This window comes from Hesperophylax consimilis, chromosome 17 (assembly GCF_061612785.1).
Source record: "Hesperophylax consimilis isolate HC1 chromosome 17, BYU_Hcon_1.0, whole genome shotgun sequence".
Lineage (NCBI taxonomy): Eukaryota > Metazoa > Arthropoda > Insecta > Trichoptera > Limnephilidae > Hesperophylax > Hesperophylax consimilis.
The window spans coordinates 15531933-15549131 of NC_142852.1; the positions used below are offsets into that span (position 1 = coordinate 15531933).

The 17199-nt window shown below is 36.3% G+C and overlaps 1 protein-coding gene and 1 long non-coding RNA gene across 2 annotated transcripts in view; both read left to right on the forward strand.

Annotated features, from left to right (window-relative positions):
• Positions 1-10180, forward strand: part of LOC149416086 (solute carrier family 25 member 44) — a 28134-nt gene extending 17954 nt beyond the window's left edge. Inside the window, exons 3-7 of the mRNA XM_089642051.1 lie at positions 531-772; positions 3426-3539; positions 5138-5324; positions 7113-7240; positions 8448-10180. Of these exons, the coding sequence (XP_089498177.1) occupies positions 531-772; positions 3426-3539; positions 5138-5324; positions 7113-7240; positions 8448-8642 (866 nt within the window). The 3' untranslated portion in view covers positions 8643-10180. The remainder of the gene's footprint in view (positions 1-530; positions 773-3425; positions 3540-5137; positions 5325-7112; positions 7241-8447) is intronic.
• The window catches only part of LOC149416084 (uncharacterized), a 63380-nt gene that overhangs the window by 45648 nt on the left and 533 nt on the right, over positions 1-17199 (forward strand). The window lies entirely within an intron of this gene.

The following is a 17199-nucleotide window of genomic DNA, read 5'->3' on the forward strand; positions in this document are numbered from 1 at the left end:
GTCTCTATTTTCCAAACAATAATGTTGCTTTTACGTCCAACAAATGGCGCTGTTTTTTTTTCAAAAAACATGTTTTTTCTTAGATTGATGATAATTTGCACACTTGACCAACCACCCCCACCCCATTTCCCCATTCCTTAAAGCAGAATTTTGATGCTTCTTGATGAAATTTTGCACACCTGACATTCAAAATATTGTTTCAGTAACTCCCTGGTGAAAGACCAACATTCTGAATCGAAAGGCTGCTTGAAATAGCTTTAGTCGTGTTTGGTGACCAGATCTGAATAGTCGAGTACTTCCCCACTTTCCTCTTCACAATAATATTATTATTTGAATGACTTGTATAGCGCCGTTTTTGTGCAAAAATCACCTCAAGGGCGCTGTAATATCTTTAGCCTTACAACATACTACAATTGGAGATGCCTTAGTCTCACTGGCTCCATATGGATGGAAGCAGTTAAGACTCTTGTTTGGTTGCTCATTTTTGCACCCAATCCCAAAATTCTTAACCTGAACTTTTTACGTTACAGTTCGATGTCTCCTCTACCCTTTGACCTTGATAAAGACGCAGCTGCAAGTTCAGCGAAGAAAGGATGCGTACTCTGGGATGCTGGACGCTATGACAAAGATACACAAAAACGAGGGATTTTTCGGACTCTACCGGGGCTTTTGGATTTCCTCGCCGCAAATCGTCTCGGGCGTATTTTACATATCAACGTACGAGGGAGTCAGACACGTCCTCGGAATGAGGGACACCAACACTAGAATTAAGGTAAGCTTCTTTAATACCCACCCCTGATAACCATTTCCTTCCCAGAATTCTCCGTCCTTCATTCAAAATACATTCCAATTAGCGAAGAATCGTTCATGAGCAAGCTGCACAATTGAGCTAGTTCTTTTTGATGAGCCGTATTCGTACGTCTCCCGGTAAACCGTACCAGGGCTCAATTGAACGGTTACTGTTTTATCAGGAGATATTTTAGAAAAATAGCGCTATTAAAATTATCCACGTATTAATTGTTATTACATACATCATTCATGTGTTGGGAGCTGGGAGCCATTCATTGTTCATACGCTCTGAGCTCATGGCTCCCGTTCAATTGAGCCGTCGTTCGATTGAGCCGTTGTTCGATTGAGCCGTCGTTCGATTGAGCCGTCGTTCGATTGAGCCGTCGTTCGATTGAGCCGTCGTTCGATTGAGCCGTCGTTCGATTGAGCCGTCGTTCGATTGAGCCGTCGTTCGATTGAGCCGTCGTTCGATTGAGCCGTCGTTCGATTGAGCCGTCGTTCGATTGAGCCGTCGTTCGATTGAGCCGCCGTTCGATTGAGCCGCCGTTCGATTGAGCCGTCGTTCGATTGAGCCGTCGTTCGATTGAGCCGTCGTTCGATTGAGCCGTCGTTCGATTGAGCCGTCGTTCGATTGAGCCGTCGTTCGATTGAGCCGTCGTTCGATTGAGTCGACTTTTTTTATTTCTTATTTTTTTTATTTACTGTCAATTTTTTTGATACATACAGGTACATATATAATTATACAAAATATAAGGCAGTAACAAAAAAATCCCACAAAGGCGAAGCCTGTGCGTGGGCATTATAAGGTGAAAATCAAAACAGTGGTGGTTACATTATCTATGGTTTAAATTTAAAAAGAGATATGAATAAAGAAAAAAAATAAATCATTTAGTACATTTGGTTATTTTAATAAAAAAACAGTTTAAAAGAAGTTAAACTTTTTTTTTTTTTTTAAATTTAGATGGTAACATATTATCATATATAGGTATCATATTTTATACGAGTTTAGGTGTTGGCACATCTTGATGGAACTCGGCAAGGAATTAAACAATTTTGGGCCAATATAGTTAATGTCTCTTTGGGCTAGCCTAGTTTTGCAGTGAGGCACTGTGTACATGCATAAGTTGTGTCTCTGGCTAGAACGATTTGGATTTTTACAGAAATTATAAGGACGAGTGTATACAAATTTAAGACATTGGACACAGTAGATCTGCCTTAGTTCCATAATGTCAGTTTCCTTAAACAATTTATCGGTGGGATATGTCTTGGTCTTCTGGTGCATTATCTTAATGATAGACTTCTGAATAAATTCTAGAGGTTTCACATGGTTATTGAATGTTCCTCCCCAGGCGATTATTCCGTAGGAAATGGATGAAAGTACCAATGCATCATAAACAAGCCTCATAGTTCTTATGTTAACGATATTGCTCATGCGTTTGAATATGTAAATTAGGTGCCTCAGTTTATTGACAGTTTTTTCTATGTGATAAGTCCATTTGAGTTGACAGTCAATAGTTACACCTAGGTATTTGATATAATTTCCTAATTTTACATCTTCGCAGTTTGAGCATGTCTCAGGGTTACAATTAACATTATGGAACTTCAGGTTAGGATTATTTTTAGGGGATGCCTTTTGGGAATTATAGAAGGGAATAAAAACGGTTTTCTCATAATTTAGACTAAGAAGATTTCTATCTAGCCAATCTTTGACTATTGCAATGCATTTGTTGGCTTTACTTATTGTATCTTCCCATGTTTTACCTTGTACTGTTATTGCAGTATCATCGGCAAAAGAGAGAATTTTACCTGGTATTACTATGTTGCATAGGTCATTGATGTAGATTAGAAAGAGCAGTGGCCCTAAGACAGTTCCTTGTGGAACACCATGTTTTACTAGATCGTAAGCGCTTAAGGTTGATCCTATTTTTGTGGATTGTTGGCGATTTAATATGTAGCTTTTTAATAGCATGAGACTTTTGTTTTTGATACCAACGTTAGAGATTTTCTTTAATAGAATTTTATGGTTGACCGTGTCAAACGCTTTCTTTAGGTCTAGGAAAATCGTTAGAGTCTTAGTGTTAGAGTCTAGGTTAGAGTATATGTTTTTGGTTAAACTAAAGATAGCGTCGTTGGTGGAAAGGTTTGTTCTAAAGCCATATTGATTAGCTGAGAGGATTGAATTAGATTCTAGAAAATTCATAATTTGTTGTTTTAAACATTTTTCGAAGATCTTGGATAGTTGCGAAGTTAGAGTGATAGGTCTATAGTTATCTGTTTTGCATTGGGATCCGGATTTATGTATTGGAATGATGTGGGAGAGTTTAAAATTGTCGGGGTATATGCTATGTCTGATGCAACTGTTAAAGATGTGATTTAATGGGATGATTATGTGTTTTTTAATTGATTTGATTGTGGTATTGCTTAAGTTATTTTTAGTTACTCTCTTCAAATATTGAGCTAGTTCCTATGTAATCAGTCATGACCATCGCTACACCACACAGCATCCACAAAGGTGGTCGTGAGGGAATTTATTTTCCTTACATTATTACCTCCAGTTTGTTGTTAATGTATAAAAAATAAACCGTTTCGATTTTTCTAACAAAATGTTTATAAAATATATTATGTGTCTTTTGCAGGCTATGGTAGCTGGGGGATGTGCATCACTCGTGTCACAGACCATCATCGTGCCCTTCGACGTGCTGAGCCAACACCTCATGGTGCTCGGATTAGTGACTCACAAGGGGGAGGCGGTAAGTTACCAAGTTACTGCAATGATAAAGCATTAATAGTTCTTGTTTTGTCTTTGTTTATATCTTTTATTTTACAGGGTTTTCCAATAAGAGGTGTTATTTTGAATAGCCCGCTATTTCGGTAGATGTTACTTTTGAAGCTGTCATTTTTTGACATTTGACAAGTAGAAACTACGCTATTAATACAAATGGAACGATACACGCTTCAACAACGCATTGAAATTATTAAAATTCACTTGAGTGAATCAAATGCAAATCATCTTGAGTGATGAGGCCCATTTCCACCTCGGTGGCTTCGTCAACAAGCAAGATTGTCGCATCTGGGGCTCGGAAAACCCAAGAGTTATTGTTGAAAAGCCTCTCTATCCTCAACGTGTTAGTGTTGGTGCGGTTTATGGTCCGGAAGAGTCATTGGACCTTACTTTTTCGAAAATGAGGCTGGAGCAACAGTTACGGTGAATGGATTGCGCTATCGAGAGATGATTAATGATTTTTTATGGCCGAAATTGGATGGTATTGATCTGGACAACGTTTACTTTCAACAAGACGGCGCTACGTGCCACACAAGCAACGAAACCATTGATCTTTTACGATTGAATATCAAAATAACACCTCTTATTGGAAAACCCTATATTTGGTTTATGCCCAGTTGAGATTTTACATGGATTATAAAAACAGAATATATCTAGTGAGCTATCGAAAATTATATACAAAGTTTTTAAAGCATGAAATAATGTTTAACTGATATACTAAATATGAAACAATATTAGTAAAACATGTAACATTACCAACGCTACTATAATTTGTAGGATTCAACAAAGTGCTGGTATAGATTACATTTAATTCTATAAATGGTTTCATTAAATATATCAATAGTACCCCCAAACTTGTTTCCCAGATCATACATCCTATTGGTTAGTGAGTGTGTCTGATAGTTGGTCATGTATGTATTGCAGAAGAATGTTACATTTGGTCTTGTGGTCCTAGTCGGTACATGGAATTTATACGATGGCAGGGCTGTAGTCAGTTTAATGACTGTAATACAATTTTTTTTTGTTATTCGTATATATATTTTTTTAATAGCACATGAGTATGCCTTTTTAATATATATTTTTTATGTAAACTCAACACAGGAGGCTCTTGAAGGGACCCACGTTATAGGAGGGGGAAAACACGGAGGCTGGTAGATCGTTCCATAGTTGAGATGTTGAACTAAAGAACGAGTCGTAAGTAAAAATGTCAGCCGTTGGCAAACTTTCGATGCGCGTTTTACGTGTTTTCTGACCATGCACCGGTGCAATATAACGCTAGTTCCTCGGAGCATCTTCCATTGAAATACCAGTAGAACAAGAACAGCATTTCCACCTGCAATCCGTTTCTAAAGATGGGAAATCTATCAATCTGACAGCTGGGGGCTCCAGACAGGAGGTGGCTGCCGTAAAGTGGAATGTACAGCGTCAGCATTTGTGTACTATCTGCAGTATCTGCGGTCCCTGCACAGTACGCTCAGATTCTGAGAGGCGAACTTGACTCGGTTTCGATGGAGTTTTGTTTAATTGTCGGATGTTCCAAAGTAACCATACTCTTCCATGTTCCAGGTGGGTCTCAATCCCCTGGGCATCCGCCTGGTGCCCGAACAGTCCCGCCTTCGCCTGACGCTGGAAATAGCACGTACAATCTACCGGCAGGACGGTCTCAAGGGCTATTACCGAGGGTATATGGCCTCGCTCGCTGCGTACGTACCGAACTCGGCTCTCTGGTGGGTTTTCTACCACAGTTACCAAGGTGGGTGATCCATGACAATTATTAATGTTACATACTTGCAACAAAGACCCGTTACACTACTGTCAACGGGTTCTTAATAACTATGTACTAATATTTTTAAATTTAGGACACGGTGAAGATGAGATGGAAGATCTACAGTCTCTCTTGTTTAGGATGAACGAAGTATGTACGAAGAATGAGTTAATGACGACTGTAAGTAAGTCTAAAGTCATGGTGTTTCAAAGAGAGAGTACGAAAACATTGTGCAATATACAGGGTTTTCCAATAACAGGTGTTATTTTGAATAGCCCGCTATTTCGGTAGATGTTACTTTTGAAGCTGTCATTTTTTGACATTTGACAAGTAGAAACTACGCCATTAATAAAAATGGAACGACACACGCTTCAACAACGCATCGAAATTATTAAAATTCACTTGAGTGAATCAAATGCAAATCATCTTGAGTGATGAGGCCCATTTCCACCTCGGTGGCTTCGTCAACAAGCAAAATTGTCGCATCTGGGGCTCGGAAAACCCAAAAGTTATTGTTGAAAAGCCTCTTTATCCTCAACGTCTGACTGTTTGGTGCGGTTTATGGTCCGGCGGAGTCATTGGACCTTACTTTTTCGAAAATGAGGCTGGAGCAACAGTTACGGTGAATGGATTGCGCTATCGAGAGATGATTAATGATTTTTTATGGCTGGAATTGGATGGTATTGATCTGGACAACGTTTACTTTCAACAAGACGGCGCTACGTGCCACACAAGCAACGAAACCATTGATCTTTTACGATTGAATATCATAATAACACCTCTTATTGGAAAACCCTGTAGTTGTGAATGAGGAATACTTGAAGCAGGTGTATAAGTTTGTGTATTTAGAAAATATGTTCTAGAGAGATGGGAAGGCTGACGGAGATATTGAAAGAAGGGTAAATGCAGGTAACTCCCATTGATGGAGGACTGAATGCAGTTGGCGTTAACAAAAAATTGTCCAAAGAAGCGAAGCTAGCAATCCACAATGGAGTGCTGGTACCTACCCTGATGTATGAGAGTGAGGCATGGAACTGGCAGAGAAAGGATGAAAGTAGACTGAATGCTGTAAAAATGAAATCCCTGATGCGTACGTGTGGTAAAATCATATATGATTGTGTGAGGAATGTGGAGATCCGCAAAGAGTGCAAGGCTGTAAGCGTAATGAGTAAGATTAAGAAAGGGACGCTTAGATGGTTTGGGCATGTAGAGCGAATGAGCGAAGATAGGAGTGTAAGGAGAATATATGATGCAAATGTGAATGGTAGCAGAAGTCGGGGACGCCCGAGGAAGACATGGCACGACCAAGTGAATCAGATACTCGAGTCGGGCCATGTCAAGAGTCAGAATAATAGAAGAGTATGTATGAGACGATGTATGAATGTGAACGAGGCAAGAAGTGTGTGTTGTGACCGAGTTGTTTGGCGATCCGTCCTCTCTGCCTACCCCTGCGGGGAAACGGCGTGATGGTTAGTTCATTAGTAGTAAATATTTTTTCGAGCAATTGTTAAACATTGTAACAAATTTTCATCCCCCGAGTTATCGAATAACACATTATTTATTAAAATCTTAATTTTATTTTGTGATAAACGATATATAAATTGTTCAAAGTCCATTGTTTGCAGTCGTGTCTCCACATAGTTATTCTATATAAAAGAAAATAAATAATAATTTATTTTTTTATTCTATTAAACTTTTTTTTATTTTGCTAACCATAAGTTGTTATTGCAATCAGCCCCTTAAATTTTGTTTTAATTTCCATTTTAATCGTTGCAGAATACCTGTTGAGCGTGTGTCCTGCGTGGTTCTCTCACCTGATGATCCAGTGCGCGGCGGGAACGTTGGGTGGCTTCACGACAACCATCCTCACCAATCCCCTTGACATTGTCCGGGCCAGATTACAGGTAAATACATACATATCATTTCATCATATATTATTTTTTGTTTCATTAACTCCACACAGGAGGTGTTCTTCGGGGATGCTGTGTAGAGTGTCTTTTTGAGGTGAGGAAGGAGCGAACGCGGATCTTGAAGAGATCCATGTTGTAAGACGGAGGAAACACAGGCTGGCAAATCGTTCCACAATAGCTACACAATAAAATATACGCAAGTACTAACTAAGAATCGCACCGTCGCACGAGTTCCATCGACCACACCACTATAAGGTATCAAAAGCAGGATTCATATATGCAAAATGGACGCACACGTCACGTCCAATGAAATTAACCCCACACCGGAGGCCCTGAGGAAATAATTTTCCTTAAGGCTTATGTCGTCTCTGGGGATGCTGTGTGGAGGGTCTTTTTGAGGAGAAGAAGGAGGGAACATGGGTCTTGAAAAGAACCATGTTGTAGGAGGGAGGAAACACAGAGGCCGACAAATCTTTCCAGAGGGGAGCTGTTGAACTCGAGAACGAGTCATGGAAACAGCCGGTTCTCATGTGACAAATGTCAACCTTCTACAAATGATGGGTGTGCGTTTGGTGTGTTTCCCGACTATGCACCGGTGGCGCTAAGAGATCAATGACGCTAGCTCCTCGGAACATCTTCCATTAAAATACCTGTGACGCCTGTGCTTTAAAGATTACAATGCGCTTTGATAAGAAAGAATCCGTTTCTGTAAAGGGTTTTCTTTGCCAAATCCAACAGTGTAAAAATAGTTATCGTAACAATCGGTTTAACTTTATAAAATTATTTCATATTTTTATTTTACGAATGGTTCAAAAGTGATTGTCTAGTTTTGTTAGTGTTTTTAGAAATATCGAGTTCTCTCAATGTTTCTATGATTGGAGTGAGAAATTTAGTAAAAATGTGGTTAGCGTTTTTGACAACATTTTTCACGTTTGATATTAAAATTTTATTATTTAGAAATAGTAATGTTTATTTTAAATGCTTGCACCGAAAAGATAATTTCATCTAGTTTCTAAAACAAAATTTGTTTTTACGAAAAACTTCAAAATAAGATGTATATAGCACATTTGAAATACACAGAAAGCATTGCAAACTGAAGAAATGTGATATGAAAGTAATGACATTGTTGCTATTTTTTAAAATGGTTAATTTTTTCTTTTTGTCGATGAATGATATTAACCCCAGTTTGTGATGTTTCCAGGTTCAGCGTCTGGACTCCTGGAGCGGAGCCTTCAGATCCCTTTGGCAAGAGGAAGGTCTTCATGGACTCCTGGCCAAGGGACTCTCGGCCCGCCTGGTTCAGTCCGCATCCTTCTCCTTCAGCATCATCCTGGGCTACGAGACCATCAAGCGGGTTGCCATCACCGACCAGTACAAGCTTCATGTTCGCTGGTAGATGAGTTCATCATTCTGTGACTTACCGGACAACGAGATCATAAGCTTCATCTTCTGTAACTTCCTGGACATCACCGACTAGTACAAGTTTCACGTTTGCTAGTAGTTGGACTTCATCTTCTGCAACTTCCTGGACATCACTGACTAGTACAGGCTTCACGTTTGCTGATAGATGGACTTCATCTTCTGTAACTTACTGGACATCGAGATCATAAGCTTCACATTTGCTGATATATGAACTTCATCTTCTGTAACTTACTGGACATCGAGATCATAAGCTTCACATTTGCTGATAGATGAACTTCATCTACTGTAACTTACTGGACATCGAGATCATAAGCTTCACATTTGCTGATAGATGAACTTCATCTTCTGTAACTTACTAGACATCGAGATCATAAGCTTCACATTTGCTGATAGATGAACTTCATCTTCTGTAACTTACTGGACATCGAGATCATAAGCTTCACATTTGCTGATAGATGAACTTCATCTTCTGTAACTTACTGGACATCGAGATCATAAGCTTCACATTTGCTGATAGATGAACTTCATCTTCTGTAACTTTCTGGACATCGAGATCATAAGCTTCACATTTGCTGATAGATGAACTTCATCTTCTGTAACTTTCTGGACATCGAGATCATAAGCTTCACATTTGCTGATAGATGAACTTCATCTTCTGTAACAATTACTAGACATCGAGACCATCACATCACAGACCGGTAAATTCGCTGGTAGACGAACACGCCTTTCTATAACGTGCATACTGGACATCGCGCCATCAAACGAGTGAAACGGACAGTATAATTTTTAATAAACTTGGGTTATTTTGAAACATTGTTATGTTAAATATTTCAATGTTATGTTTACACATGTATATTTTATAAATGCATGAATTAAGTCAACTTTTTTTGAAACGGGTAATGGTTGTCAACTATTGTATTAGTGAGAAATACTAAGTAAATACGGCTGTTTCCAACAGGATTATTAGCCAATAGTGTTATCATAAGTAGGAAATTCCAATCTCTCCACGTAAAGAGTAATTTTATTTCTGAGTACCAAGATAACTTATTAAAATTAGTTTGGATCAATTGATTTTGTTAGCATATTTAGATTTACAATTACAAACATTATTTCGTAATGTAAGTGCAGTAATGGATACAGCATAAATAGTCATAATTTGGAATGAGTAATGTAGGAAATTGAGCGGTTAACCTGGGCTAGCCCCTCCTAGGACCTTTGTCCACAGGGATCTGCAAGTTTCCAATACTTATTTTACTTGCCATAGTTGGTACATGTTGCTACTGAAATCACGAGACCAGCTTCTCCACCAATCATAATTGAATTCTCGACTCGACTAGAACGCTTTCATGACCTAATTCAACACTATACAGTAGAACCCCGTTAATTCGAACCCCGATAATTCGAAAAAACGCTTAATTCGAAATTTTCGCCAAAAAAATTTTTTCACACAATTTTTTTTTTAATTCGAAATTCGTTAATTCGTAATTCGAAATTTATTTTTGTCCGCGCACGAAAATTTGTTCGTGTAATTCGAAAAAATTTGATTTTTGCGAAAATAAATCATAATATTTCGTAAATCTGAATAAAAGTCAGCCGTGGCGGTAAAACGCCGAAAAATGTATTTTTACGTGGTTATATATCGTCCTAATTAGTATTATTATTTTGTAAATCTGAATCGATTTACTTAGGTACACTGGAATGTAGTACATTTTCAAATTTATTTCGAATATCCGAGTTTGAAGGGCCGAGAAAATACGTTTAACGCGGATATATGTCGTAGTTTTACGAGTTTACACCAAATAACTAAATTTAAAGGGTCGGCCGCGACAAAACTCGGCTGCGAAATTTCGATTTAAGCGTAAATGTATCGTATATTTACGAATTTATTTCGAATATTTGAATTTAAATGGCCCGCTGCGACGGAAATCGCCCGCGAAATCTCGATTTACGCGTAAATATATCGTAATTTTTACGAATTTATTGCGAATATCTGAATTTTAAAGGGCCCGCCGCAACGGAAATCGTACGCGAAATTTCAATTTATGCGGAAATATATCGTATTTTTATTAACCTGAATATCCGAGTTAAAAAATACGGCGCGACGGAAATCGGTCGAAAAATTTCGATTCACGCCGAAATATGACATATTTTTACGATTTTACTTCAAATATCTGAACTTAAAAGGCAGGCCGCGACGTAAAACTGCCGATAAAATTCGATTTACGCGGAAATATATCATATTTTTACGAATTTACATCAAATATCTGAATTTAAAGGGTCGGCCGCGACGGAAATCGGACGCGCATTCTTGATTTAAACTTAATTTGAAATAAAGGGCCGGCCGCGACCGAAAATTACCGCGAAATCTCGATTTACGCGGAAATATATCCTATTTTTACGAATATCTCAATTTAAAGGGTAGGCCGCGACCAAAATTGGCAGCGAAATCTCGATTTACGCGTAAAAATATAGCGTTTTTACGAATTTATTGCGAATAACTGAATTTAAAGGGCCCGCCGCTACGGTAATCGGCCACGAAAATAAAGAAATAATTGGTATTAATACGGATTTGAAGAGGCAGCCGAGAAAATCGATTTTAGCGTATTTTTTTTTTATAAAATTTCGAATTACGTGGGAATTCGTTAATTCGAAATTTGATTTTTGATGTCCCGTGGATTTCGAATTAACGAGGTTCTACTGTAGACTCATAACCAAATTGATAGATTAGTCCTTAACGGAAAGGGGAACAAACCAAGTTGCGCGTAGCGGGGAGGTGGCGTCTCCCTTTCTGTGATTTGTCAATAAATTAATCTTGTCAGTATACAGGCTGTAATTACTAGTCCTTTATACAGTTATCGGGTAAATCTATTTCCAAAATCAAATATTTTGTTACACTATTAGTTAATTTACCCATCTCACTCATTTTTGCGTTGCTATGTAACCCGATTTGTAGATTCAGATCCTTGTTGTATTACTTTTAGCAAACTTTACTTTTCTGCGCATGGTGTGGTTATTTTAATGTGCGCTCTTCGGCGGTCAACGTACGGCTGATGTCGTAGTTTATTCAAAGCATTCTCGAACCCCCTGGTGCCAAAAATATTGTCACGTGGTTTTCTGTTAGGGCAAGTCTATCAAATTGAATGTCTATGCTCTCAATCAAACAGTTGCTGTAATTTTTATATCGTGTCATTCTTTGTCGACTGTTTTGATACTAGCGTCGATCTAAAGCAAAATGTCTGACACAAGTGGCGCCAAGTTTAAAGCTGGATGGCGGGAGAGTGGCGTAACAGACGACTTTAAAAAATGTCGGCGACGTGAACGCGTGTACGAATACGAACCTCCACGCAGATGTATGGCGGTATGCAATCGATAAGATACTTAAATCGTCTAGTATCGGAATCTTGCATATCCCTTTGGACGAACAAACTTATTATATAATTACAAACTTGTGCTTAATGTTGTTAGCGAATGTAAGTTTTCACATTTTTGAGGATTTTTTTCATATTTGTGGCAGGTGCAAACTACAGGGTTTTCCAATAAGAGGTGTTATTTTGATATTCAATCATAAAAGATCAATGATTTCGTTGCTTGTGTGGCACGTAGCGCCGTCTTGTTGAAAGTAAACGTTGTCCAGATCAATACCATCCAATTCCGGCCATAAAAAATCATTAATCATCTCTCGATAGCGATCCATTCACCGTAACTGTTGCTCCAGCCTTATTTTCGAAAAAGTAAGGTCCAATGACTCCGCCGGACCATAAATCGCATAAACAGTCACACGTTGAGGATAGAGAGGCTTTTCAATAATAACTCTTGGGTTTTCCGAGCCCCAGATGCGACAATTTTGCTTGTTGACGAAGCCACCGAGATAGAAATGGGCCTCATCACTTAAGATGATTTGCATTTGATTCACTCAAGTGAATTTTAATAATTTCAATGGGTTGTTAAAGCTTGTATCGTTCCATTTTTATTAATGGCGTAGTTTCTACTTGTCAAATGTCAAAAAATGACAGCTTCAAAAGTAACATCTACCGAAATAGCGGGCTATTCAAAATAACACCTCTTATTGGAAAACCCTGTATTATCGAATATAACCGTTGGAATTAATGCTGATGGTGACAGAAACACTAAAAAAAGTAATAAATAACAATCCTTATAATATTAGGGACTTCCAACGTCAGGGAGTGATAGTAAGGAACTTTGAGGAATATTATGTCTCTATGTTCATATAGAGCAATATATAAGTTTTATTATATATAATTACATGTAGAATTAATACATCGTCATTTTAAAACTGATTAAAACCCTTAGACACTCAAACGCCCTGTGATTGGTCGGCTGGTTCTGACAGCACATAAACCGCTCACTGGTTGGCGGCCGGCCGCATGCATTAAGAATGCGGACAATTTAGACGCTTGGGTCTTATAAATTATTTAAATTGGGTTTTTTTTTGTTTTCATACTAAACCGAGTGTGATTGAACTTACTGTTAACCAACAATTCAGAGGTACATATGACGTATGTACGTATCCTGTCAAATTTCGATCATTTTGACGGGGTTAAAAAAATGCAAACTTTGAAAATTATTTACTTGCTAGGTACTAAGTACCGAAATATTCTTGTACTCTAGTACTATCGGTACCAAGTACCAACCGTTTCTAGTACTCTAGTACTATCGGTACCAAGTACCAACCGTTTCTAGTACTCTAGTACTATCGGTATTAAGTACCGACCGTTTCTAGTACTCTAGTACTATCGGTACTAAGTACCAATAGAAAAATCCACAAAATAGGAAGGTTCTTTATTATACAAATTATGCATAGTATCATTGTGATTAATTTTTGGGTTATTATGCCATGTTGCGCTTTCTCCTTCTTGAGCCAATGTTTCGGTCAGCATTACTGTATCCATCTTCAGGGCAGATGTTTATATTGCGGCGAAGTGCTTGTGCACCATGTCGTGTAACATTTGGAATCGGGCCATCAACAATAACACTCCTTATGTAGATGGCGATAAGGTTTAAATTCCCGCTTAAGACAAGCCGCCTGGTTTGATTTTTTCTATAAAAAAACACCGCTAAAATTGTGTTTTATTTTTTTTATGCGAAGTTGAGGCACAAATATTTAAATGTTTTACAATATTTTTCTAAAGAACTTAATTTTCCACGTCATACAATAAAATCGTAACCGAAAATGGGTTCGTAAATAGTAGATTTTTAATTTTTAGACAGTTTTTATCGGCACAATACTTTAAATTTTTAAGGGCTTTAAAAAAATCTATTTGAATATTGTATACAAATCTTTTCCCAACTATAAATATGTATTTAATATTTAAACACTTTTATGATTATTCCCACAATCCGGTTCCTACCTAAATTGCCTCCCCTTTATTTTTGTTCCATTTCCTAAAGTTCTTACATTCTAAAAAAGCAAGCAAGGAGATTTGCAAAATAGAAGCCAAAAGCAAGTGTCGTTTGTTTTTTTATGTTATTTTCGTTGTTGTTGCATATTTGTCGCCCCCTCGTAATTAATTATCGGAAAACAGTATAAATTATCAGCCCTTAAATAAATATTGTATATTATCTAGAGTGATCAACAATACTAGATGTACATCTATAAACTATACTGCCCACAGAACATTCAAGAGCAACATCAGAAATTCCAAATGAAGCAAGATAATTCATAAAGGCCTCCTTTCCCACTCCTATTTTTCTTTGTGATAAACACGATTTTTTGATCTTATTTTCTTGTTAAAATTTAGAGTCGATTTGTCGAGTACCAATCGATTCGATACGCAACAATATGTAGAAACAATGTGATACAAGTCTACCATTTTGTTATCTTCTTGTCTCTTGTATCTTGTCTATTGTGTGGAAGAATATATAATCAAAAGGAAACTATACTATACCTAAATCTGTAGAATGTGTAGTAACATTTAATAAAATACATAATTTTTTACATTATATGTAATACATCACCAAATGGCTCAAACTGACATTACTTCTGTTTTTGGAGGTGAACGCGACCCTATTTTCGCTTGCTCGAAATGTGTTTGACCGGGCAGAGCTTAATAGTTCTCGATATCAAGTAAATCTAAACTAAACGCCGAAAACCTCATAATTTTCTACATAATACAATAAAACCATAACCCAAAATGGGTTCGTAAATTGGAGATTTTGAATTTTTAAGCAGTTTTTATCTCGGTTGAAATGTGTTAATAGAGACGACTGTGCTGCTGAGCTTAATAGTTCTCGGTATCAAGTACATCTAAACTAAACGCCGAAAACCACATTAATTTAACTAATTATTATAATGATGGTTCCATGATAACTCATCAAAATGACAATTCGACACACATTTAAAAAGTGATAAAAAGTAAAAAAAAAAAAAAATTATATACCTAACCTACGTAACGTGTTTAACCTAAGTTTTGTTTTGTTTCATCACTTTTTATGAATTTATATCACTTTTTAAATGATATTTTGATGAGTTGGACAATGTAACGCTATACGAAACGTTATCTAGAGAAGGAGGAGAAGCACGACACTTTGTGATACCCAAAAACGGCCGTGAAAATCGCAAATCATATATAATTTTTATTTTTTATTAAGCCAAGTGAAATGGGATCGTGGGCCGTAGGAGTTCAAACAATATTATATAATATTTATATGGGCTTTATATTTTACATATTGTACAGGGTGTATCGGCACTAACCCGACAAACTTTAACCAGCTATTCCTTAGAACATTTGGAGTAAAAAATGTTATGGGCACTTTGCTGTCCGGTAGCATTTTTTTTTCAATTAAAAACAAAAAATTTAAAAATTTCCACACTACATCACTGTCATTGGCATTGCGTATTCGTGTTCAACCGCTGTTATAAGCAAGTATGTCGAAAAGCGTCTTCGCTCTTTCGCACACACTAAATAATAATAGTTAAAAATGAGACGAATGGTGCCGTGCCATTTCGTTGTGATTGTAAAAGTGCGCCAATATAGGTACACACGTACATTATTCAACGGAATTCGAATAAAATATTGCCAGATGGGTTTTCAAACTTTGACAAAGGATAAAACAGTGGTGACATGTGGTGAAAATATGAATAATAAATTTTTTATTAAAAAAAAAACGTTACCGGACAGCAAAGTGCACATAAGATTTTTTACTCCAAATGTGCTAAGGAATAGCTGGTTAAAGTTTGTCGGGTACGTGCCGATACACCCTGTATAGGTGCTACCGTTCGGAATTTTGTGATGTTGTTTTTTAAGTTTTTGATGAACTTTGTAACCTCTCAGGCAAATTTTTTCACTTTTGAGAACAGCTCATATGGTCTTATAGAAATCCTTGTGCCTCCCTTACTGCCATGGTGAGAAATATATGATAAATTGTATTAAAAAGAGAAAACACCACGCTTTATATTCAAATCTAGAAGTATCTCTATGAAACTGAAGGCTCCGACAGCAATTTGATAAATGATTATGAATTTTTTATTCGTTATTTTTATATGAAACGGCAAAAAAGTAAGGTGAAAATAACGCTTGTGTTTGTCTAATAAAAATTGTTTTTCAAATTTTTTTTTTATCAGTACATAATTTTATTTAGAAAAAATGTAAGACTTTAAATTTTTTTATTTTTTTTATTTTAAATAATAACATTTGAAAGCGTATTTTATCACGTTTCAAAAACGGTTTTTAGTTTTCAGATACATTCAGAAATATTCCTAGCGGAATTTCTCTGACCTTCTGACAGAATATGCCAGAGGCCTGAGTGGTTAAAAGTGAATTCATAGCGATGTTGTTAAATAATTAATACATTTAATGTATGTTGTCATTTTAAAAATGCTTAATTATAATTTATTTTATGAGGTTACCACGGGAAAAGTTGTTTAAATTGTAAAAAATAATTAATGATCCACTTGCAGGTTTTTAATGCAAGTATTTTCAATGCATTCAGAATTTAAAAAATCATATTGTCAAAGTTGCAGAAATTTTTGTAAAATCTACCATTTTTAACATTATCTTAAAAAAAAATGCAAGTGTATTTATGAATAAATTAGGTATTATAAAAAAATTTGCATTTTAAAATTAGTAAACTTAATTCTAAACATTTTCATTTATTTTATACAGCACCAAATAAGTATATTTAAAATAATAATATATTTGGTTGATTAACACTAAAGTTCTTGTATTTTACAATATGACTTATTGTTTATGACGGCAGAATAAAAATATCTAATTTAATGCAAGTGGCTCCTTATAAATTTAACTTAATTTGTTCTACAAAGATTTTTGCATAAGAATTATAAATAAATAATACATATATAATTATGATTAATTAATAATAATAATAATAATATTGTACTTGTGTTAGATTGTGTTTTAAAAATACAAATGTTTATTTTTGTTATTTATTTTTATATTTTACCGTTGTATATGTTATTGAATTTATGTAAATAATTTGTTTCTATGTTTTAGTTGGAGTATATATATTATAAATAATTTATAACAGAGGAAATGTTTGTTTAATTAATTTTT